General features: G+C 42.7%; 1 protein-coding gene across 35 annotated transcripts in view; it reads left to right on the top strand.

The window, feature by feature from the left end:
- Positions 1 to 23,864, top strand: part of MADD (MAP kinase activating death domain) — a 119,360-nt gene that overhangs the window by 59,115 nt on the left and 36,381 nt on the right. For 13 of the 35 annotated variants that reach the window (XM_045016272.1, XM_045016258.1, XM_045016265.1 and 10 more), the window contains 8 exons: positions 339 to 545; positions 7,394 to 7,447; positions 10,432 to 10,532; positions 10,890 to 10,973; positions 12,066 to 12,224; positions 16,037 to 16,145; positions 16,925 to 16,987; positions 17,384 to 17,504. In XM_045016272.1, coding sequence (XP_044872207.1) covers positions 339 to 545; positions 7,394 to 7,447; positions 10,432 to 10,532; positions 10,890 to 10,973; positions 12,066 to 12,224; positions 16,037 to 16,145; positions 16,925 to 16,987; positions 17,384 to 17,504 — 898 coding nt within the window. The remainder of the gene's footprint in view (positions 1 to 338; positions 546 to 7,393; positions 7,448 to 10,431; positions 10,533 to 10,889; positions 10,974 to 12,065; positions 12,225 to 16,036; positions 16,146 to 16,924; positions 16,988 to 17,383; positions 17,505 to 23,864) is intronic. The other 22 variants (XM_045016263.1, XM_045016270.1, XM_045016255.1 and 19 more) reach the window with 9 other exon arrangements.

Genomic DNA, 23,864 nt, shown 5'->3' with positions numbered 1-23,864 from the left:
GGTTTCACCAAACTGACAGGAGCTGGGATTGTCCCTGACATCAAACTGAAGGAGCCAATGATTTGACCATGGAAAATACAAAACAATTCTGGCTGCTCATGGGCTTATCTCAGTCCCTGCTCTTCACAGTGCTGCTGGTGGTGAAATTTATTTGAGTCTCTAAATCTGAGAAGTGACTGTTTTGCATTCATGCTGTCTTAGGCACTAGGCTTTATTAACACCATCTGCCCCCTCCTTTCTCCCTATTCCCCTTCCTATTTCTGCCCTCCCCCCACTCTCTTCTTTCCACTGTCTTACACTTTTTTCTGCTTCTCTTCTTGTTCTCCTTTCTCTTAAAGAACCAGAAAAAAGAAAACGAAGTCCAACAGATGGAGCAGCCACTCCGGTTGGCAAGGACCCTGGTTTAGCCATGAGGGCAGAACCGAAGCCTGCAATGAAACTGCCAGTACCCCAGCTCATGCCAAGGGTAGCAAGCTCTGCAGGAAAAGGGACAAGGGAGTTTGACACAAGGAGTCTAAAGGAAGAAAATTTTATTGCTTCCATTGGTGTGTATTGATGTGCATGTGGAATGCAGGAGAAGGGGCTTTTCCCTAGCATTAGGTTCTGCTTGCATCCTCCCCATTTTAACACACTTGCCTTCATTGCTGCAGTAACGTGCTTCATTCACACCTGGATCACAAGGACCAATCATACCTGCTCTTCTTTCACTCGTGGAGGAATATTTCCCAGGGCAATTTGTTTTTTGAGAAGTTTTCATTTTAAACCCTTTCCAAATAACGTTGACACTTGATAAAATCCTGAGCGTGTGCCATGGCTGACACTTTTTGGGAGTCATAAAATGACTTGAGGGAGATGGGCACATGATTCTGGGGTCTGCAGGACCTTGGAAATAGCAAGCACAGTAGGGACAAATAAAACAAAATAACTGTCATTCTTTACTATAACTGAGAGAAAGTTATCTGGGGTGTGTATGCCAATAGAAATAGGGATCAGGGATCTGCTAATCATGAACAGCAAAATCCTTAGAAAGGAATTTCACTGCCTGTACATTTTAGGTTTCAGCTCTTCAACTTCAGTAATCTGGACTGATGGGTGTTTCTTCGACATCATGCCAGGCAGACTGCCTGCCTACCTAAACAGCTCTTGCAAGGCTGGCTATTGGAAATTTCTCCAGTCACCCTTTTCTTTAATGGGGAGAAAAATGAAAAGACAATAACTAGGAAAACTAGCAGGTATATTCCAGTCTCTGTTTATGCTAGCTAAAAAGATCTTCACTTGGTCAAAAAACAAGATTTAGGAAGGGTCCAGATTATTGTATCTTTGAGTAAGAAACCTGATAATCAAATGGGATTTTTCTTCTCATCATTTCCAGTAATGGGGACTGATAGACTGGGTTCTGAGCACCACTATGTATAGCTTGACAAAGGGAGTCCAGGTTTTACAGGATCATTGTACAGAGGATTTATCACCCAAAGGTGGAGAGAGTACCAGATACTCATATGACTAAATAGGTGCAGACATTCTCCCCTCCCCCCACAATCTCCACCCATATAGTGGCCAGCGTTTGGATTGAGTCCCACTTAAGGGATGCTGAATCCTTGACCTCTGACCTAGTATGCGTCCTTGATTCAAGAGTTGATCCAAGGAGTGATAGCACAACTGAAGGCTTTCAGTTTACTTGGAAATCCCCCAGGGAAATAAAAAGTGATCTTATTTCTATGATTAAACTATAGGGGCTTGAATGCCTCCAAGTTACATTAGATTCTTTTTTCCTCTGCAGAAAGAACAAAAGGAAGATTTTTTTTTTTGATTTTTTTTTGATTCAGCTGGAAAGCTGGGAACTCAGAAAGGTGGAAGCTCTTTGCCTGGGATTCTTGATGAGAATGAAGAAGAATCATTGACAGGACAGCTGGCTGTCCTTTCCTGGCTGAAACTTGCACACAGGAGTGTCAGAAGGATCAGTCAATCCATGTTTGCAACATGACTTAAAAGATGTAGTGCTACAGAAGTCCTACATGGTTTTTTTTTTTAATTTTGATATTTATTATTGAAACTGTTCCTGTCAAAAAAGCAGCCATGTGTGCGCTGCTAATTGTTTAAAGACAGGGAACAAGTTAGCTTCTAACTATGCTCCTGATAGCCCCAATCTCCACCACCTGTCTTTTCAGGTATCAGAGGGGTAGCCATGTTAGTCTGGATCTGAAAAAGCAGCAAAGAGTCTTGTGGCACCTTATAGACTAACAGACGTTTTGTAGCATGAGCTGTCGTGGGTGAATACCCACTTCATCGGATGCACTGACGAAGTGGGTATTCACCCACGATAGCTCATGCTCCAAAACGTCTGTTAGTCTATAAGGTGCCACAAGACTTTTTGTGTCTTTTCAGGGTATTTGATGCAAGAAGGAATGAAGCAACTGGACAAGAATCTGGATTTTTTAAAATAAGTCAGCCTGAAAAGCTGTCCACATGTCCCTTGTAGAATAGCCTCTAGGTGACAAGTTTTACCTTGTCACTAAAGCCATGTTTTCTTAAAGTGTAGTTCTACTCTAAAAGGTGACTGTAAACGTGGCATTGTAGGGTTTCATATTTGTCTCAGACTTTATCTCAGTTGTGTTCAGTTTACAATAAAAGAGAGCCCTGTAGGCTCATCTGGAAATCAGGCTAGGTTCTTAAATGATCATGCATTGTCAATAATAATAAAGGTTTTATTGGACAAATTCTGCCTTCGGTGACACTTGTGCAGTTCAATGGCCTTCCGTAGCTTTGAGCCAGCATAACAGATTGGAATGTCATAGGAGCTTAGGTGAAGAAAGCAGATTAATGTCAGGAGACATCAGTGAATGCTGACAGTGTTAAGTTCTAGGGGGAGCTATCAATCTCCCAGTTGGCACAATTTGCCTCATAACCAGCCGGCCTGGATATTTAGTTTTTCATAATAGGTGAATTGACTTAAACATATGAAATGGCTTGTAGTTGGCTTCAGCAGAGCTGTCATCTTCAACCGAAGTTTCTTGGTCCTTCCGTGTTTCCATATAAGAAACAAAGGATGCATTGTCCAGACCTGTGAAAAATGGATTGAACTGATTGAAGAAATAAACATCTTTATTTCCAACCAGGTTATATGCATCCTTCCCTCAGATATGTTACAGATCCTTTGTACTGAGTGAGATTCCAGAACTCATCAGCCAAATAAATTGGCATCTGTGACCAGTTCCTTGTTTGGATCTGCCAAAGGAATTCCACTGAAGATATGTGCTTTCTCCATTCATTACTCAATGGCTTTTTTTTTCTTTGTTCAAGAGAGTAGGTCCTAAGTTTTCGGTTCCCATTTGGATATTAAGGATGTTAAAAACATGGGCCATCTTTTTGGACTATGGAATCAGTTGGAATATGAAATAAGTCTCAGGAGATGATGAACCAGTCTTGTGGGGGAGAGAGCTAGAAATTCATCCCCCTAGTAGAATAGAATTTCCTGATGTCATATGTGCCTTGCTGCAGAAGATTTTCTTTTGAAGACTTGGTTTCTGACACCTTAGCTGTGTCTTGCTCTTCTCCATTGGGCTAGTTTGTTCTGCAACTAGTCTACCCTGAATTTAAATTCATCTGCTCCAACAGCAATTGCTTTTAGGCATCCTGGTCCACCTCAGTGGGAAGTTGATAAACTTTTTCCTTTCACTTTTTAGGATCAGAGATTAGATTATCCTTTAGATTTTGTCTCTGGTTACCACACAGGCTTTCACCACACAGTTTTTCTCTAGTGAAGCTAACAAACTCAGATTAGATGAGATATCTCCTGTTCTGGACTTGATCTGCAGGACTATGTTGGATGACTACCTAGATATCATATTTTTGGCGATCATCTTGCATACAAGTAAACCATTCAAAGCTGCCATGGTATTATTGTTCCTTTTTGATCTTTATGGAAGATATAAGAAGATACTCAAAGGGGCCCTGGAGGTACATGACCAGAGTTTAGGTCACAGCCAAGCTTTTGACTGTGTATTTAAATTCCTTATGAAGTCATGCATAGACTGTCTTCTCTGTCAAGTCAGCTCTTTTTGGGGGGAAGAGGCTTTTTTTTTTTTTTTTTTAATTTAGTGAATTGTTAAAATAAAGTATATGGAAGTTTTGGTGATAGTTACAGCATCAAGATATATAAAAGCCGCTGAAGGCAAATATTATAAATAAGCCTCTCAGTAAAGCAAATCTTGTTGTGTAGGGGAATTCTGAATAACAGAAATCTGCTTGCCTCAGTCTTAAAAAAAAAAAATAGGGGGATAAAATAGATCACCAGAATGAATGGAATGTGTCATGTACAGCACCATTTCCTGTCTGCTGCCCATATGCATGCATTGTTAATTGGTGATGGAACCTGACATCTAGTAATAATGGCAGCTAATTAGATACAGTTCTTTATGATATACTACAGGTAAGACAAGCGGGGACAACAGAACTTCTCAAAAATTCAAGGGGAACTCTTTCCAATGTGAACCACTCTTGTGCCCTTGACCTTTCTCAGAATAGTTGTCTCCATTTAAATCTTCAAAATGTCTTGTATTCAAATTGATGTGTTCTCCATCCCTAGCAATGGCAAAGCCTATTATCATAGTTCTTTCTGTTTGTGTTTGCCATTCTTCTGTCTAACTAGGAGAGTGGTAGCTTTTTCAACACAAAGTGGGTCTTTTCTTTTTGTTTTGCATTAATACTTTAGACAGGAAATCTCTATAAAGGTTGTGGGGTCTGGGCCTCTCTTGCCTAATGGAACACCAATCACTTACATGTTATGAGATTTTGCATTACTTACTACCAGTTTCAGGCATCTTCCCATACTGTGCCTTCACTGGAATTTTGATATGGGGAGCATTTTTAAAGCCAGTAGCTAGCACATTTCTCCCTTTGCTTTTCCTATCAGGCTGTTTCTCTCGCTGAAATACTTTCTAGCTTTCTTTCAAAGGAAATGTGTGTAGTTTGCATTCCATTGGTTCTAGCCAGTCTTTGACAGACCTTCTCACTGAGTCATTTTGGAGGATTCCTGGCCTGCAGAGAGCTCTGAGATGGGATTGGCAGGTCAGGACCTGCTTTTGAAGACTTCACCATGAAGAAGTTTTTGATGCATTTTATCTTTGTTTTTACCTATTTTATTTTCCATCTTTGTGTGTTGCTGGCCCTTAATGCTGTCCTGGTAACCATGACAGGGAAGACCCAGAGCAAAAATGTTCTCTTTATTTTCTGAAAATAGGGCTTCCTCAGGATATTTTCTTTGGCTTGGCTCCAGGCTGTACCGCAGTAGAAGGCTTTTTGATATCAAGTGTCATTACTAAACCTATTCAGAAGGACAGTAAACCAAGGTGAAAACTGTCTAGTGTTTTCTGAAGTCTTGGACTTGGAGTATTTAATATTTAGAGACCCACTGGACTCCTTGCAATTTTTTGCAAAGGGGAAAGACTTTGTACCACCCAGGCAATTTAAGCTGTCTGGCTACCTTCTCCTTCTATTCAGGTTCTTATGCCATGCTCATGCCTCTGAATTTCAATTGCCAATCTCAGATTTATCAGAGGACCACCCCCTTTCTCTGCTAAAGAATACTTCACAGTATAAGCTGAGGCTGTTTTTAGATGTCATGAAGCCCTTTGCTCTCAAAATCCCCTTTTGAATCACGCTAAATCTTAGCATGTGCCATAAACATTCTAAGAACTGATGAATTGGTAGGTAACTCAGGAAAGATACCCTAGTAACAAAGCGTTGCTGTTCAGGTCCCCAACCATCACAGGGTTGAAGGCTTTAAAAACTGTGAAGCAGCATTTTAAAAAAAGCGTATAGTAAATATACTTCAGAGAAGGCCAGTTGGTGTGCTCAGCCATGGGAAACTGCAGCCAAGCCTACAGGATACTGTTTAACCTGGAAAAAGTGTCCTGTTAGTTTGTCAGCTTGTCAGTGTGGAGGAAACACCCATCAGTCACGATTGTCATAGCTAATAAGCAGAAATAAAACCCATTTGGCTAACAGCCATGTTCCCAACACTCACCCACTGCTATCTGCCTCAATCACTGTAGCTTATCCCCCACGGCAATTTGAAATCTGGGGCCTATGAAATGTTGGGGAGGGAGATGAGCCCTCCACTGGAGTTGTAACTTTATCCCTTTGATGTTCTTGTATATCGTCATAGACTTCCTCACCAACTTGTTTTTTTTCTTGATTTAGAGCCTGATTCCCTTACTTACCTCCATCTGCAAGGTCTGGATGGGTTTCCTGCCACACTTCTATCAGTGCTTTTGATTGAGCAGGTTTCACTGCAGAAAAGTAACCCTCCTCTCTCCTTTCTTCCTCCCCTCCCTGCTCTTACAAGAATTGAGAGTCCTGCCTGTGTAGCATTCCCAGCCTCCACCATCCTAGGGAGACAGAGGGTAAAGCTCAGCATTCAAATGGGGGGCTCCAGTATACCAACTTGTGATGCTGCCACTGGGCCAGCACCTGGAATTATTTGATGTTTCCAAGCATGAGAATGAATGCGTCTCAGCTGCAGAATCTTGGTTATAGTGCAGGGTGGTGCTTCTATTTTCTGTCTTATCTGAGTGTTAGGTTTGAAAAGGAGAGTGTATGCACACACTCAAAAAAACCCCAACTTTGACCTCTTCATTGTGTATTGTCCTTGGAATCCTCTCCATGACAGCTGGAAAGAGAACTGTGACCTGCCTCAAGTCTTTGGGGTAGCATTTGCCATGACTGGAATCCTGATTTCTGTTTTTTCTCCTTCCATTTTTATCTCTCTCTCTCTCTCTATCCTGGCCAGAAAAGCACGTAGGACTGGCCTGTAGGTGGAGCTCGGCACTTATGAGGATACTGTCAATTAAAAAAAATCACCTATTTATTTATTTTAAAAAAAAACCTTTCTCTGTGGTGTTAGTAATAAGCAAGCTTACTGACAATGGAAAGTTTTTAAAATGCAATTTCTGTTTCGCCAGGAATGCTGTTTCTTTTGCGCATTTCTTTGACAATGACATTGCGTGAATATTAAGTTTTGTGATAACCTAAATGTTGGGGATAAAATACCCAAATGTCCATCTTTAAATCAGCCCTTCCTAAGAAAGGAGATGAGCTCTGCTGGGCAGATTTGGTTTTAAAAACCATTTTTGTTTTTGCTCAGCTGATTCACTGTGTTGGATCATCCCTAATTTTTGAAATCCCATAAATAGGCAATGATGCTGCTCTGTACTCCTAACATTGATTTGTTGTAGAATGGTGTTAATCCTTCACTCACTAGTTGTCATTAATTTCTGATTGTTTGGAGGTACAAGGGTGGGTGGGTTGTTTTGGGGGTTTTTGGTTTTTCATTTTTTCCTGTCTGACCAGCCTTTGACTCTTTCTCTTTTTCTCCTGCTTGCATCTTTGGTAGAATTGTGGAACAAGCACCAGGAAGTGAAAAAGCAAAAAGCTTTGGAAAAACAGAGTAAGGAAATGATGAAACGTAGAAACTGATTCCCCCAGCCTCCCCATAACTGCCAACTCCCCAGGCCTGGGGTGAGTGTGCACCCATAGCACATGCTCTTTTGCACGCACAACAAAGTGTTCAGGTAAAATCCTGCACCCTAGGGCAGCCCAAGTAGGTCAGTGTGCCCTGGAAAAATCAAGTGCCCGTGTTTCTCTGTGCAAAGAGAAAAGAGGAGATGTGCTTTCTGCTCAGTACAAGGCTTCCCTAAACCACATCACCACTTAATGTAAAAAGTAATTGGAATAAATTTTGCCATGAAAATCCAGCTCCTCTTTTTAGAAGGTAGTCAGGCAATTTTGTCTGACAGTACCTTTACATTAACAGCAGTTTGTGTCTGAATGTTGTGGTGTGAAGGGCTCTCTGTTCCTGCAATTCTCCAGCAATGGCAGATTTATGTTCTCTGGTATCAACTCCCAGTAGATTATTTCTGATTGCTATTGAACTGCAGGATGAAATTACTTTGGGGAAGAGGAAATATGGATCCGTGATATGTGAAGAATTGTATTTAGTGCCAGTGTTAGCTAAAAACAAAACGAGGATGAGTCTTTCCAATTAAATTTTCTGGGAAGAATTGTGAATTAGGTAGCTGAGGCCTCTTTTAGAGTCTTCACCGAGCTTGATTTTTATAATTATCAGCTATAATAGTTTTAGAAATAGATGTGTGCTCTTAACACATGCATACTATAAAACTTTCTCTCCGATATACAGTGTGTGTGGGTGTGTATGTATACACACCCAAACACACATGCGTCTATGACTGATTTATGTCCACAATGTGATAGATGCTTACCAAACATAAGCTCTGCAAGGCAGGAACTATATTCTCTTAAAATGGATGAGGGAAAGAAAAAAAAAAGACAGACAAATAGCAAACCAGTCTTGTAAAGACAGACAAATAACAAACCAGGAAAGAACAAACAGCCAAGGAGGCTGGGTGGAGATTGGTCACATCTTGATAAATTTTAATGGCACAATGTTTTATATGTAACAAGCATGTGTGTCTATATAAATATATAAAATCAAAACACAATATATGTAGTGGCAATAGTGTAATGAATTACATTTATTATGCTTTTAATATTTCAAATCTAAGAACAGCTCCCATCAGCTGTAATTACTTTCCAAATCAATTTGCCACAAGTGTTTCCTAATTTTTCCCTTTAAAAAAAAAAAAGAATGTGCCCAAGGCCCATGACCAAAAATAGATATTCTTGCACTAGTGATAGGTTAAAAGATCCCATATCTCATTACCACTCAGGGCTAGAAATATAGTACCTTTGTACCACTGGAAATAGTAGATTTCTCATTTTCCAGTGTGATATGCAACAGTTGTGACTTTCTAGGGCTAGAAACAAGTTATGAATAGAAAGGGTATTTACTTAACTGAGGTATATATAATGTACTTTTTTGTAGTTTTTCCTCTCCATTTGAGTCCTGGACACTGATTTATAGTAACTAAGGCATATGGCTTTTTATGTAGAGAGTTACAAAATATAGTACCAAAATATTTTTTTGTATACTACATAACATTTCTGAAATATACTTTTGGCAAAATATATAGAGAATCCTTGATGGGGTGGCAGTCTAGAACATGCAAATATGTACAGCCTTTGGGGTGGTCTGCACAGCTAACTTTCAGCTTTGCTACTCATGAGTAATGTCATCCCAAACTCATGCCCATAAATCTTTATATACACCATGTATATTATCTCTCTCACACATGCTTCTTTCACTCTCTAATGTTAGCACTGTTTGGTGATAGATATCTAACATAAAAATGCTCTTCTCAGTTCCTAGTTCAGTATCGTTGCAGTGTAAGGTATTGCTGAATTGTTTGTAGAGTTACTGGATATTGTATCTATATGCATCATGAGTATATAAGAAAAATCCTCCAGCTGCTTGTCATGTGTCCCTGTTACTGAACAGTTGGCAGATATGGATATGGCAGAAGTGTTGCGTTCAGCCTCTTCTCCCTTCTGAGCTTAGTGGTTACCTGTATATAATCTGTAGCATATTCTTCTCCTGCCTCCTTACTTCCATTGCACAGTGCTTTCCAAATCCTTCCTCAGGCACACGCACTGTTTCTCTCTCTTTCCTTCTGTCATCCCATCAGAGGAGGGGAGAGAACATGGCTTCAGTATTGCATGGGGACCTTAACATAAAGCTCTTTATCTCATTTCTGTTTCTCTTTTCTTTTTGGATGAAGTAGGCTAGTGAATGCATGCCTTCAGACCTGCTGAAATTCTCTCACAGCTGACCTATGTGATTGCAAACTCTGGAGCGCCATTCATTATGTATTCATATATGTCTTAAAGTAACATGCAATATTGTAATTTTTTCCAAAAGCATCTCACTTGACGCTCTTATTTGTGTGGCACTAATTACTACCGTCTGCTCTTTGGCTGCATGGTCATACCATGTATCACTTGGTTTAGGAAAAACTACTGGGGTAACAACTGCTGGCAACCTAACAAATTCAGCACAAGAAGACAATCAATTAGTTGTACAAAAAATGACACTGTCAGTATTAATAAATAATTAGACGTCAGCTGTTTTACCAAGAACAAAGGAAGTGGCTTTCCAGAGTTGAGTAGTGACTGCTCCGCATGTTTGTTGTAATTGGACTCTGACACCTGTTTGTTCTCTCTTTCTGTCTCTTTTGAATGGATACCATAGGTCTTGCTGAGAGGTACTGTTTACTGACAGTCAGTAATTAAGACTGTTGGACTGCTTCCTCGGGGCATTGTGAGACACAAAGTAGCACTGGAAGGATGGCAGATGTGACCTGCTGGGCTTTGTTGTTGTTTACAGTACTAAGGAACTAGAGAACAAGAAGCTCTGGCTTGTCTTCCTGGTACTGTTCCTGTTTCCAGTCTAGCATCTGCCTTAAACCACAATGCCTTTCCTTGTTACAGTAATGAATGTCTTTTCCCTCTCTCCAGGGTCAGAAGGTGTGAAACACTTCTTTGATCTGGGAGAGACAGATGAGAAAAAATCCCAAATCAGTGCAGACAGCGGCCTGAGTTTGACATCAGGCTCTCAGGTCAGTGTCTTTATGCTTCCATTGCTTATTTGTGGGCAGCTTTCTAGAGTTTGAGAGAACCTTTCAAGTGCTCTCATTTGGTGAAACTCTTCTCCTGTTTGGTGCTGGAAATATTTGTCTCTGCCTCAATCACATAGCTTTCATTTGAAAAGGTATTGCTGTATCTGACAGGCTGGGGGCAGACTGTCCTTTCGACTGGCTCCACACAGCAAATATCTGAGGCCTGCAGTTTAAGCTTCTCTAAGAGAGAGGCCCCAAAAGTAGTGGTAAATGTTGTCTGTCGCTCTTGATAGAAATTATAATATATAACATGGATTTTTTTCTTCCTATACCCTTTGTTTGTTTGTCTGGTTGCAGAAGAGTGATTTGGACTCTGTTGCCAGTGCAGGGCCAGCTGTTATGATCCGAAGCACAAGCCAGGATTCTGAAGTTAGCACAGTGGTAGGACATGGCCAAAGTGGAATCTTGGTGTACTTAACTTTTTGCAGTGGTGGAAGAGTGTGTATAGAACGTGCATGCATGTATTTGTGTATGTGGGTTGCGTGTATTCTGTTTTGTCTGCATTCTGTGTGTTGTCTGCTCTGATAGTGTCTCCATAGTGTGTTCTACCTGTACAGCCTCTGAGTGTGTGGTGTGCATGTGTACCTTACATATGGACATATGCTCCTTCTGTAGGCAAGTATCCCTCATGTACGCGGTGCTCTTTGCTGTTGGGTGTTGTTTACATTTTTTCTATTCCCCCTATGGATAATGTTGTTGTAAAAGTGTTAGATTGCAATCACTTTGAAAACAAGAGCTCAGGCTGATAAACATTTGTGTGTGTGGGTGGGGGGAGTTGTTCACAGAAGACACAAACCTGTAACTTTGGAGCTGCTTGACTGTATAAAGAGTGTCATAAACTTTCTAAAGTTACATTCTAGAGCAGAGGCACACTTGCAGCCATTTATATACATATACATTTGCTTGTAATGGCCTGTAGGATCCAAATTTGGGTAGATTTATCTCTCCTCTTTTAATAAAAAAAAAAAAAAGTAGTAAGGAAATGTATTAGGTGAAAGGGACTGAACCTTCTCTTGGGTACAATTCTTGTCTGATATTCTCCACTGTGGGGACCCTGCCAGACGAGCTTTCTAGCTTTCTTTTCTGAATTTCTTTGAAGTGGAATTTTTATAATCTAAATATCTAACTCTCCGTGGCCCTGTTTCTGACCTGTAAGGTGGTGAGGTCTACTGGGATAGGGAGAACAACTTAGCTGTCTGTGTCTAACTTGAATGGGCTCTGAGATGTGTTAACTCAAAGGATTTTTAAATGTCTTTTCAAACAGTCTGTTAATATTATCTCTTTCTGTAGGGTAGGGTTTGGTGGGAAGGTCCTGTGACACAGGATAGAAATGCAGTGTGCTGCTGTTGGGAAGAGTGGGCCTTGGAGTCTTACTCAGCTTTAGGGTGACACTCTTGACATCTCTTCTCTCCACAATATCTTGTGCTAATGAAGAAAATAAGCCATTCTAAATTGCTTTGTTTTCCTCCATAGGTTAGTAACAGCTCTGGAGAGACATTAGGAGCGGACAGTGACTTGAGCAGCAACGCTGGTGATGGCTTCAGTGGGGAGAATGGTGGGAACCTGACAGGATCACGGAACACTGTATCAGACAGTGAAATTGAGACAAACTCTGCTACTAGCTCCATCTTTGTAAGGGCACATTTGATTTTCTAATGAAATTTTGTATAGGACTTGAATAGGTGTAAAGTGGGTGAGGTATCATAGTATTATGGATCCTGGATCCAATTGCAAGGGCTAATCAGCACTGACAGAATTCTGTAGTGTATTGATACCACAGGTAGAAGTTTTTTGTGGATCTCTGAACGCTTCCTCTCAAGGGCCTGCATATTATACACTGTGTGTATGGCAGGCTTACTCCTCACTCTCGTACTATGGGCACTAATAGTATTTAATTCCCCACTCTCAAGATATGCTTCTCAATCAAGCTAATACTTCTGCAGTCTCCTCTCTCTATTTATATTACCCTTGATGGTAGAATGGCTTTATGCAGCAAAGACAAAATGATCCCTTATTGCATTGAAACAGCTGCTCAGTGTGGGTGAATGGTGGCCCTCCCTGGGTTTAACAGCTGTTCTGTAGTTTTTAAAACACTGTTCTAATAATATCAGAATGTCAGTAGGGATTTTCTTTAAATACCAGTTCCTAGTTAGCAGATCTGAATAGGCACTGAAATTCAAACTATTAGCCAGAACATGTTTATCTCCAAAACATATGCACTTTGGGCATAACCGTATCCAACAATGTAAATAGATTTCTCTTGGTGCATTTATTTACATGACTTGGCTAAACTGGCTATAACACTCCTATGCTGTTCAATTAACTTCCCGAAAATTAAACGTGTAGCAACTTTGAAAGACTCTTCCTTTGTTATGTGTTCAAATAGGATCTGTCCCCCCTCCGGCTTAATGTCCATCATTAGAATGTAAAACCTTGTACAAAATGATTTATTCTGTTATATGTAGTGATTAGAATTGTTCATATTACATTGGGGTTGTGGGGGATGATATTTAGTTACTTCCCAAGCAGTGTGTGAGGATTAATTATTTAATATTTGTAAATTGCTAAGTAAATGTCAAGTATTATATGAATAGCTTGGTAAGACATAGCTAAGAGTATAAATGCTGTGTGGGAAAAGACTTACAGAGGATGATGCAAAAAGTTTCACTGGGGTAATGAGAAAATTCAGTTAATGGTTACTTTTGTAAAGGATTACCATCAACTTGACATCTATGCAATTGAAACAATTAGTTAAAACAACTTTCAGGTTCTTCTTCAAGTAGTGTCCCTGTAGGTGCTCCACTGCAGGTGCATGTGCACCCCGTGTGTCTTTGATGAAAGATTTTTTTGGTGGCAGTGTCTGTTCAGCCTGTGTACACCCCTTAAACATCCTCATGCCCTGCACCGAGACTGCATAAGCTGCACAGGCAAATTGCCCTCAGTTCCACCTTCTCTCTCAAAATGCTGGTCATACTGTCCACCCGACCTGGGAGTTCTTTGCCTCAAGGCTTGGCTCCTGAATGGTTTGTGGGAACAGAGACGTCCTGTTCTGCAGAGGTACAGCAGGTGTTGTTAAACAGTAGGAAAGGATCCACATGAAATACCTTAAAAAATGGAAGAGATTCAACCATTGGTGTGACCAGTGGTATATTTCCTCTGCTCATTCTTCCCTCTCCGCTGTTCTCAACTACCTCCTGGAATTGAAAAAGTCAGGATTATATCAGAGTTCTATGAGAGTCCACTTGGCAGCTATAACAGCTTTTTATTCACCAGTTGAGGGATTCTCAGTGTTTGTTCATTTCAAGACACTGAGGTTTATCAAGGGGTTGAGGAACCTTTCCCATCAGATTAAAGAACCTACTGCTGTATGGGATCTAAACTTGATTCAGTGGCCATCACCTCTGTCCAATGAGTTGGGAAAGTACAGACTTTAATGGCAGACCCCCAATTACAGTATATTTCAAAGACAAGGTTTTACTATGTCCACATCTTAGGTAAAAATTTAATGTGTCATCTGAATTTCACATCAGCCAAGTCATCCATCTCCTCGTTTTATTTCTGAAACCACGTCAGACCAGAGAGAATGCTATCCTGGATACATTAGATGTCAGGTGGAGGTTAGACCTCTGTCTGGACAGAATCAAGCCATTTAGGAAGTCTTCCAGACTGTTTGTACCAATTGCTGACAGGTCCAAGGGGTCATAATTTCTACCCAGAGACTCTTTGGATTTCTGGATATATTATTTTGTGTTATGAATTTGCCATTATAAAACCTCCTCCTAGAATGTTAACCCATTCCACAAGGTGTGTCTCTACCTCTGTGGCATTACTCACATGCTCTGATTGGGGAGATTTGCAAGGCTGCAACTTTGACTTTGATACACACCTTCAAACGTTATGCAGTGGTCCATTCTTCTAGGTCAGATGCTGCCCTTGGGGAATGCTCTTAAAACTTGGACTCTGCTCCAAAGCACCCCGTTCCTGCTGAGTGTACTGCTCAGTTGTCACCTGAAGTGGAGCATCCATAGGGACACTACCCAAAGAAGAAGAGGTTTGTGCAGTAACTGGAATTCTTTGAGATATGTCCCTCTGTGAGAGCTCCACTACCTGCCCTCCTTCTCCTCTTGGCATTTCTTTGGAGAGACTTTGCAAAGGAGAAGGAACAGAGGACAGTTCACCCACACAGCCCTATATAGCCTTGATGTGAGGTATGAGGATGTGTAGATGGTATGAGCAGGCCGAATTGGCACGGTTACCAAAAATCTCCAATTGAAGGTGCATGGTGCACATGTACACCTGAAGTGGAGCCATCTGTAGGGATACATATCTTGAAGAACTCCAGTTACTACACAAGGTGAGTAACCTCTTCTTCTGTACCAGCCCCTTAGTCCCCCAAACTGGTTTTGTGGTTTTACAAGCCCTTTTCTTTCCTGTTCCCCTATTGTTTTGTAAGAGTCTCACAAAATGGGAAACGGTGATAATGACTCTATGCAAAGTGCTGTCAACTGAAAAAATAGTGAAAAATACATTTTAAAAAAAAATTGAGTTAATTCTGTAAATTCTGTAAAATTCTGTAAACTTCCTTTACTTACATGTTTACAGAAGTGCTTTTGCTGAACTTGGGGATCATCCTGAACTCCATCTCAATCTCTTGCCTCATTTCGGAGCTCTCATTTGCCTCCGCTTTCTCTAATATTGGCATTATCCTTAGCATTACTTTTTTCTCCTTTTTGTACATTTTGGGTCTGTTAATCTGCTTATTGCCCACATACACCATTGTTATAATTTCATACCTTATCAAATCCTAGTTATCTCCAGTTGTACTATTACATTTCTCTCTGCTATGTCCTCAAGTCTCAATTTTTCAAACTGTATTGGTATAAAAGCTGCTGTATGTGTTCTCATATGTACATAGCACTTCAGCAATGTAATGGACATCCTCAAATGACTCTACTGGTGGCTCATTTGTTTTTCTGGTTCTATTTAAAATTATTCTTGTTTTTCAAATGATCCATGTACTTGTATTAGCCTTTAATAAAATGTTGTCATTCTATAATCTTCTGCTTGCTTCCTCTCATCCTAGCTCTGGCCACCTTTGTCCCTCCACACAATCTTGTCTATGTTGGTTTGAGAACCTTCTGTGCAGTCTTCTGTTCCATCCTGGACAGCCATTCTGTATTTCTGCACCTTCTCAGCTCTCCATAATTTTTCAAATGACATCCCAAAACATCTTCCTTCCTTGCTGAACCTGCATAATATTTCTCTCTCCCTCTAACTATAGGCTCAAATTTATTATTTAGCTCTGTAAACTATTTGGGAAATAGTTTGTATGAAAGAGAGTTTGCAAACTAACATGGCTTTATACTTGAATATGTTGTAAGATACAATCCTACATATGGCTGTTAAATTAGCCTTTCTGATGTCTCTCTCCCCCTATTTTTCAGGGTAAATCTCAAAGCCTGAAGCACAGTGTGAAGGATATCAAGGGCAGCAGCCCAGGGAGAGCTCTGGAGGATGTGAGCCTGCGGGTTTACCTCTATGAAGGGCTTCTGGGTAAGTTAATTTTTTGGGAAGCTGGAGAAGTCGTACACAGAGAGTAGACTGGAGCTTGCATATTCCAATTAATGGCATCCAGAGATTCTGTTCTCAGGGGTACATTGCTTTCCAAATTTGAAGCAATAAATAGAATGGCACTTCAGGTTTTGTTTTTTGGAAGGAAGTGGGGGATTTGTCAAGGGTAAAAATAGTAAGGGAAGATAAGTGAGAAATTGTAATTAGCATAAGGCTTAGTGTGCCTGAGCCCCATGCTGGCATATCCTTGAGTATGAATTAATTCTGGAATCCTGAGAGGAAAAGGTTTTTAGCTAGATAAGTGGGTTTTTAGCCTTTTTTCATTTGAAGACCCCTAAAAAGAATTTGAATGGAGGTGCCAGACCCCTTTGGAAATCTTAGATATAGTCTGTGGACCCCCGGCTGAAAACCATTGTTCAATGGTAATGACAACCTGTTGCAAACACCTTAGACATAGTCTGTGGACCCACAGGAGGCCGCGATTTGAAAACTACTGAGCTAGATAATGTGTTGAAGGCTAAAATATATTACTGTTCTGTGCAGAGTTCAGCCTGAACAGAGGGCTACTGCACTCTGAAGATTCACGAGCCCTTTGCTAAATGTTTCCTGCAATAACGAGCATATTTTTCTGTGAACTCGTTTGATCTGAACTTTGCATTAATCAACAGCTCTCTCTCCCCTCCCCTCTCTTCTCTTCCCCTGTTTTTCATCCTCTCCCTTTCTCTTTGCTGCCATGGTCCTGCCTGCTCGGAATTGTGCAGGGAGGGATAAAGGATCTGTCTGGGACCAGTTAGAGGACGCTGCAATGGAAACCTTTTCTCTAAGTAATAATTTCTTCTTTCCACTTCTGTGTGTTTGCAGTAATATCTTTGCTCAGCACTCCTATGCATTGTGGCCTGTCCTGTTCACTTCTTTGTGAGATGCACCATCCCATTGTGGGCAGTGTTAACTTTAGGAGGAAGGTGTACACTCAAGGGACAGTTACAAGATTGCTCCTTATGTCTGAGGTTTGGGGGAGATGCTGTCAGAGTGTACTATAGATTAGGATAGGAGAGTGTCTTTTCTCTCTCTGTTGTGCTCTTGTTTGTAATTTTAAAAATGACCTTTTTGCTGTGGGTTTGTTTTGGCTTGGGGTGTCTTTATGGAATGGGAAGAAAGGAGTTGATCTTCCAATATCTGACTGGAATGAGAGCTTAGAACTCTTATTTAATATTGCCTAGGTAAGGAGCGCTCAACACTGTGGGACCAGGTGCAGTTCTGGGAAGATGCTTTTCTGGATGCTGTGATGTTAGAGAGAGAAGGAATGGGAATGGACCAGGGACCTCAGGAAATGATTGACAGGTAAACTTATATGTGTTCTTTGGCAGTGTCTTTTTTCCTCATTGTTTCACCTTGGGCTGAAGCAAATCCAGGGTATTCACAAGTTTGATTTAATTATGTGTAACACATTTACTACTACAACTGAGTAGACCTCATTGATATAATTGATTCTCTCCTGCACAGTCTCTCCCTTGTATGCTCCCCCACCATTAGCTTAAGGCCAGGACAAAGGTTTCTTTAAAGTTCAGGGTGACTTGACACTTCTTGTTAAATGCGGAATCATAGAAGTGTAGGACTGGAATGGACCTCAATAGGTCATCTAGTCCAGTGGCTCTCAACCTTTCCGGACTACTGTACCTTTTCAGGAGTCTGATTTGTCTTGCATACCTCTAAGTTGCACCTCACTTAAAAACTACTTGCTTTACAAAACTAGACATAAAAATACAAAAGTATCACAGCACAGTATTACTGAAAAATTGCTTACTGTCTCATTTTTACCATATAATTATAAATCAATTGGAATATAAATATTGAACTTACATGTCAGTGTATAGTATATAGAGCAGTATAAACAAGTCATTGTCTGTATGAAATTTGAGTTTGTACTGACTTCGCTAGTGCTTTTCATGTAGGCTGTTGTAAACCTAGGCAAATATCTAGATGAGTTGATGTACCTCCTGGAAGACCTCTCTCTACCCCTGGTTGAGAAGCACTGATCTAGTCCAGTCCCCTTCACTCAAGGCAGAACTACGTAATGACTAGATCATTCCTGACAGGTGATTTTCTTACCTGTTCTTAAAAACCTCCAATGGTGGAAACTCCACAACCTCCCTAGGCCTCTTCCATCTTGTTTTCTGTTTTGCCATATGTACCTTCTGGCGCATCACAGAGTGGCACCACCTGGGTCTCAGATTGTGGGTTTGAGGCCCGGCACCAAAGGCCTCCTCGATGTTGGTGCATCCTTCAGCATTGTAATTATCGTGGTGGCAGATCTCTTCATCAAGCTTGGTACTGACTCGGGTACTAGTGCCTCTCCCAATACCTGGTTGGAGTGTCTGTCATTCAATTACTGCTGATGCCTATTCTCCAGTCCTCTTCAGCACTGGTGCCGCCCTGATGTAGAGCTTCAGATGAGTCTGTTTGTTTGCTCTGTTGGGATTGGTTCCCCCATTGCCACCAGAGAACCTCCAGGAATTCTCAAGATCCAGGTCATGGCCATCCTCTCCCTCATCACTGGGTAGGCACCAGAGATTGCCCTCAGATCACCATCAGTACCAAGATTGGCATCTGTCTCACAGTCAGGACAGCATCTACTGGCTACCAGTGTCTTATCTGTATGCCCAGTGGTCTCCTTGGAATGCTCCTCAATCCCTGGGGTTCCACTCCTCAACCCACGCCAGAGCAAGATCACTAGTCCCAATGGTGGCTCCTGCTCCCAAACCATCTCAGCACAAACTGTTCTGACCGTATCCAACATGACTCTTTGTCAGTGCAGCACAACAGCCCCTTGTCTTCTCCATATTACTCTACAATGCTGGAATCTTCCTCTTCTGCAGTATCTGGGGATTTTAAGGCGTATCAAGACCCCTGAGGCATATGGCTGCTACCTTGGTATCCAGGTGGAATTCCTGCAGGAGAATACGCATAAACTGCTGGATATTCTCCAATCATCAGCTCCAGGAAGAGTAGCCTTCCCAATAAATGAAGCTGTCTTGGAACCTGCAAAGGCTTTCTGGAATACTCCAGGTTTATTGCCTCCCACTGTGAAGCATTCAGAGAAGCTATACTTTGTCCCTGTGCAGGGTTTTGGCTCCCATCTATCTTCTAATTTGCTGGTGGTAACTACAGTAAATGACAGGGCATGGCAGAGGAGGTATAAGTTCACCCCTAAGGACAAAGAGTCCAAGAGGATGGATTTAATGGGGAAGAAGGTGTATACCTCCTCTTCCTTGCAAATGTGCATTGAGAACCCACAAGGCATTGCTCTCTAAGTATGACTTTGTCAGTTGGGCAGCTGTGTCAAAGTTAGGGGACAAGGTCCCAGAACCCTCCAGGGAAAAGTTTCATGTCATTCATTGCGAAAGGCCATATGGTGGCCAAGACCTTGTTGCAGTCAGCTCTGGATGTGGTGGTTGCCACGGACAGAATTATGGTGTTGGTTGTGACCATGAGGAGTGCCTCATAATTGCAGAATTCATGCATTGGGCCCAATGTACAGCAGACCTTTGAGGACTTACTGTTTGATGGTCAGGTTTTGTTTTCAGAAAAAATCAATGAAATCCTGCTCTTTTTAAAAGATTCCTGAGCTACTTTGTTATTTAGGAGTATATACTCTGGCTGTGAAGAGGCCCTACTATAGCAGTCAGCAGCAATACCACTCAGCATTTTTTTGGACAGTCCTCCCTTCCTGTAAGGCAGCAGGACTGCTCTCAGAAGGGCCATAGATCCCAGAGGCAAAGGTCCTCTGGTTCGAGATTTAACCAACCAGCTCATCGCCATCCCCACTCCACCCCCAGCATGCAGCAAGTGTCCATTTTGACATGTGTGTCGAGGACAGTGAGCTAGTAGTAACCTCTCCTGCTCAATGCTCCACTATTTGGGGACAGGCTGACTTGTTTTTATGAAGTTTGGGACTCAATTACCCCAGACAACTGGGTCCCAAGCACTGTCAGATCAGGTTATGCCATACAATTCCTCTCCATCCCTCCTCTCTAGCCCCAGACCCCGTCCCTCTTCAGGGACCCCTCTCACAAGACACTGCTCCTTGAGTGGGTTCAATCTCTACCAGCTTTGGGGGTTGTAGAGGAGGTCCCCCTCCAGCATCAGGGACAGGGATTCTACTTCAGTATTTCCTGGTTCCCAAGCCCAGTGGAAGGATGGCCTCTATCTTGGACTTCCTTGAGATTCTGTGCGGTCACCCTAGCAACTATCCTCCCCGCCTTAAATCACAATGACTGATTTGCTGCCCTGGACCTTAAGGATGCTTATTTCCATGTAGCAATTCTCTCAAGCCACGCAAGGTTTCCCCAGTTTGTCATGATGGACCAGCACTACCAGTACATCCTGCTGCCTTTCGGCCTGTCTTCTACTCCCTGGGTCTTTAACAAATGCACGGTTGTGGTGACAGTATACCTCAGGAAGAGGGGAATTCCTATCTTCCCTCATCTGGATGATTGGTTACTGAGGGGCAAGTCCAGAGAGGAAGTCCTCCATCATGTCCAGATCCCACATAACCTAACTCATCCGAAACTGCAGGAAGTCAGCATTAATTCCAACTCAAAGAATCAAGTTAATCAGGGCCCTGATAGATCCTACCCAGTGCAAGAGCATTTGTGCTGACTGAGCAAGTCCAGGCAATTCACTATGTCTGGAGTTGGAGTCTTAACCCTCAACAACAACCTGATTATGCCGGAGGTTCTAGCCATAGGGCTGCATGCACACAGGTAGTCCAATATGCCAAGCTACTCCTTTTAAAATGTGGCTGAAGTTGGTCTATCATCTGAATAGTCATCCGTTGGACAGACTGGTCCGGCTTCCTCTGCCAATCAGGACACTGTGTGCCAGGGCATTCCTTTTGCTCAGTCTCCACCAACCAGGACTGTTGTCACTGATGCCTTCTTAATAGGTTAGGGAGCACGTCTGCGATTGCTGAACGTTCAAGGCATGTGGTCAGAACAGGAAACTTCATATCAGTGTCCTGGAGCTTCATGCCATCTACAATGTATGTCAGATCTTTCATAATCACAGGAGAGACTCAGTGGTTCTCATACTCACCAATAATAGCATTGCGAGGTATTATGTGAACAGACAGTGGAGAGCACATTCCTACATGCTGTGTCAGGAGGTGATCAGGCTCTGGCAGTTTTGCATTGAGCAGATCATTCCCCCTGCAGGGCCGATCACTTACCTTCCGTCTAGAATCACCTGTCAGATCACCTCAGCAGAAATTTCTCCCTGAATCGCTAATGGTCCATGAAGCTCAGCATGCTGTGGTTCATTTTTGCAGTTTTGGGCAACCCAACAATTGACCTTTTCACCATGAAAGAAAACAAGAAATGCTGGCTGTTTTGCTCCCAAGGGGGTTTCTGTCTGGGCTTCTTGACTGATGCTTTTCACCTGAGCTGGTAATTGTCACTCCTTTTGCTTGTCCTCCAATTCTAATCATTCTCAAGCTGAAATTGGACTGTGCTGAGCTCATTGTCATTGCTCCAATGTGGTTGAAACAATCTTTTTTTTTTTTTCTCTCTGACCTCCTCCCAGTGTTGGTTCAGCATCCCATATCCCTTCCTTTTCATTCCAACCTCCTGACTCAGCATCATGGTCAGGTTTTACATCTTGCACTCGACTCCCTGCATCTCACAGCACAGATGCTGCATGGTTAGATGAGGAGAAGGAGAGATGTTCAGAGGTGGTCCAGCAAGTCTCACGCAATATTAGAAAGCCCTCCACCAGAGCAACCTGTTCAGCCAAGTAGAATCATTTCTCGATGTGTCGTTAGCCTGGGGAGTTCAGCTTAATTTAGCTGGTATGCAGGACATCTTGGACTATCTGTTTACACCTTCATTCTTTTGGTCTTGCACTTAGTTCTTTGAGAGTCCACCTGGTGACAATTTTTGTGTTTCATCTGCACATCCATGGGAAGTTGTTGTGTTCAAACCCCATGGCAGTGAGGTTCTTGAAAGGAGTCACTTATCTCTGTCTACTTGTTAAAGAGCCAGTTCCTTTGTGGGACCTTAATACTGTCTTAGCGGCTTTTATGGGACCTTTGTTCAAGCCTCTGACAACTTCCTGTTTCTCCCTTCTGTGTCAGAAAACTGCCTTCCTTGTGGAGATAATGTCTGCAAGGAGGGCAGGTGAGTTAAAGGCTTTGATGGTGGAGCCCCCTTACATGCAGTTTTCTAAAGACAAAATAACCTTATGGCCACATCCTAACTTTTTATCCAAAGTGGTTTTCCAGTTTCACTTGAACCAAGCTATATATTTACCAGCGTTCCTCCCTAAGACGCATTTAATGCCAGAGGAGCAATGTCTTCACATGTGGGATGGCAGGCAGTGTTTAGTTTTTCATCTGGATATGACCAAACCTTTCTGCTCCTCATCTCATGTATTTATTTCATATGCAAAAGAAATGAAGGGGTAAGTGGTGGCTTCACAGACAGTGCCTTGTGGATAATTTCCTGTATCATGACTGTGTAGGAAGTAACCCGGGCTATGCTTCCTCAAAGGGTACGAGCCCCTTCCAGGAGAGCCCAGGCAATGTTTATGGTATTCTAAGTGACATTCCTATATTGGACATTTGCAGGGCTGCCACTTGGGCCTCTGTGCATACTTTTACAGACCATGATGCCTTTATTACTGCAACTAGATCAGATGAAAACTTTGGGAAGCAATCCTGCAGTCCTTGTGTACATAGACTCCAAACTCCACCTCCTACGAGTACTGCTTGCAAGTCACCTAAGGAGAATACATGGCTGCGTCTACTCAAAGAAGAAAAAATGGTTAACTACCTATAACTGTTTTACTTTGAGATGTGATGCAGATGTGTATTCCACAACCCACTCTGCATCCGAGTCTGTGCTTCTGACGTTTGGTGCAGAGAAGCTGAGGGGGTTAGGATGGTGCTGCCCTTATATGGCCAGGGAAGGGGCTGGGGTGCAGGGCATGAGCGCCACTCCTATGGGTACTGCTAGGCAAAGTCCTCTGGCTCTGGTGCCTGGGGCATACTTCTGCATTACATTTCACAGAACAACAGTTACAGATAGGTTACCACAGGGGTCGGCAACCTACAGCACGCGTGCCAAACACAGCATGCAAGCCCTCAGCCCCCCCGCCCACTGCTTTCCCCTGCGGGGGCAGGAGGCAGAAGCTTGGTCCTGCGGCAGCCAAGCTTCCCCACTTCCCCGCTTCTTCCCCCAGCGTGGTGCTTTCCTGCCCCTCCCCCTCTCCTTCCGTGCGCCAATCAGCTGATGGCCCTAGCGTAGGGGAGGGGGAAGAGCGGCAGCATGCACGGAGCTCCGTAGAGAAGGCAGAGAGAGGTAGGGACGGGGCCTTGGGAAAGGGGGTGGAACAGGGCATATCCCTTCCAGCCCCCTGCCATGAGCTGCTCAGGGCAGGGGGCTGGGAGCACCCCTACAAGCCGAGCACCCCAGCCCTCTGCCCTCACCCCCCCACACACATTCAGCCCTCTGCCCTGACCCCTGGACCCCCCCACACTCCTACTGCCCTCTGCCCTGACCCCTGAACACACCCCCAGCGTTCTGCCCTGGACCCCCCCACTGCCCTGACCCCTGAACCTCACACACACCCAGCCTTGTGCCCTGCACCCCCCAGCCCTCTGCCCTGACCCCTGAACCCCCCCCCAGGTCTGGGGTCCCAGCTGCA

This window comes from Mauremys mutica, chromosome 4 (genome assembly GCF_020497125.1).
Source record: "Mauremys mutica isolate MM-2020 ecotype Southern chromosome 4, ASM2049712v1, whole genome shotgun sequence".
Taxonomy (NCBI): domain Eukaryota; kingdom Metazoa; phylum Chordata; order Testudines; family Geoemydidae; genus Mauremys; species Mauremys mutica.
This window is presented reverse-complemented; position numbering and strand designations above follow the sequence as displayed.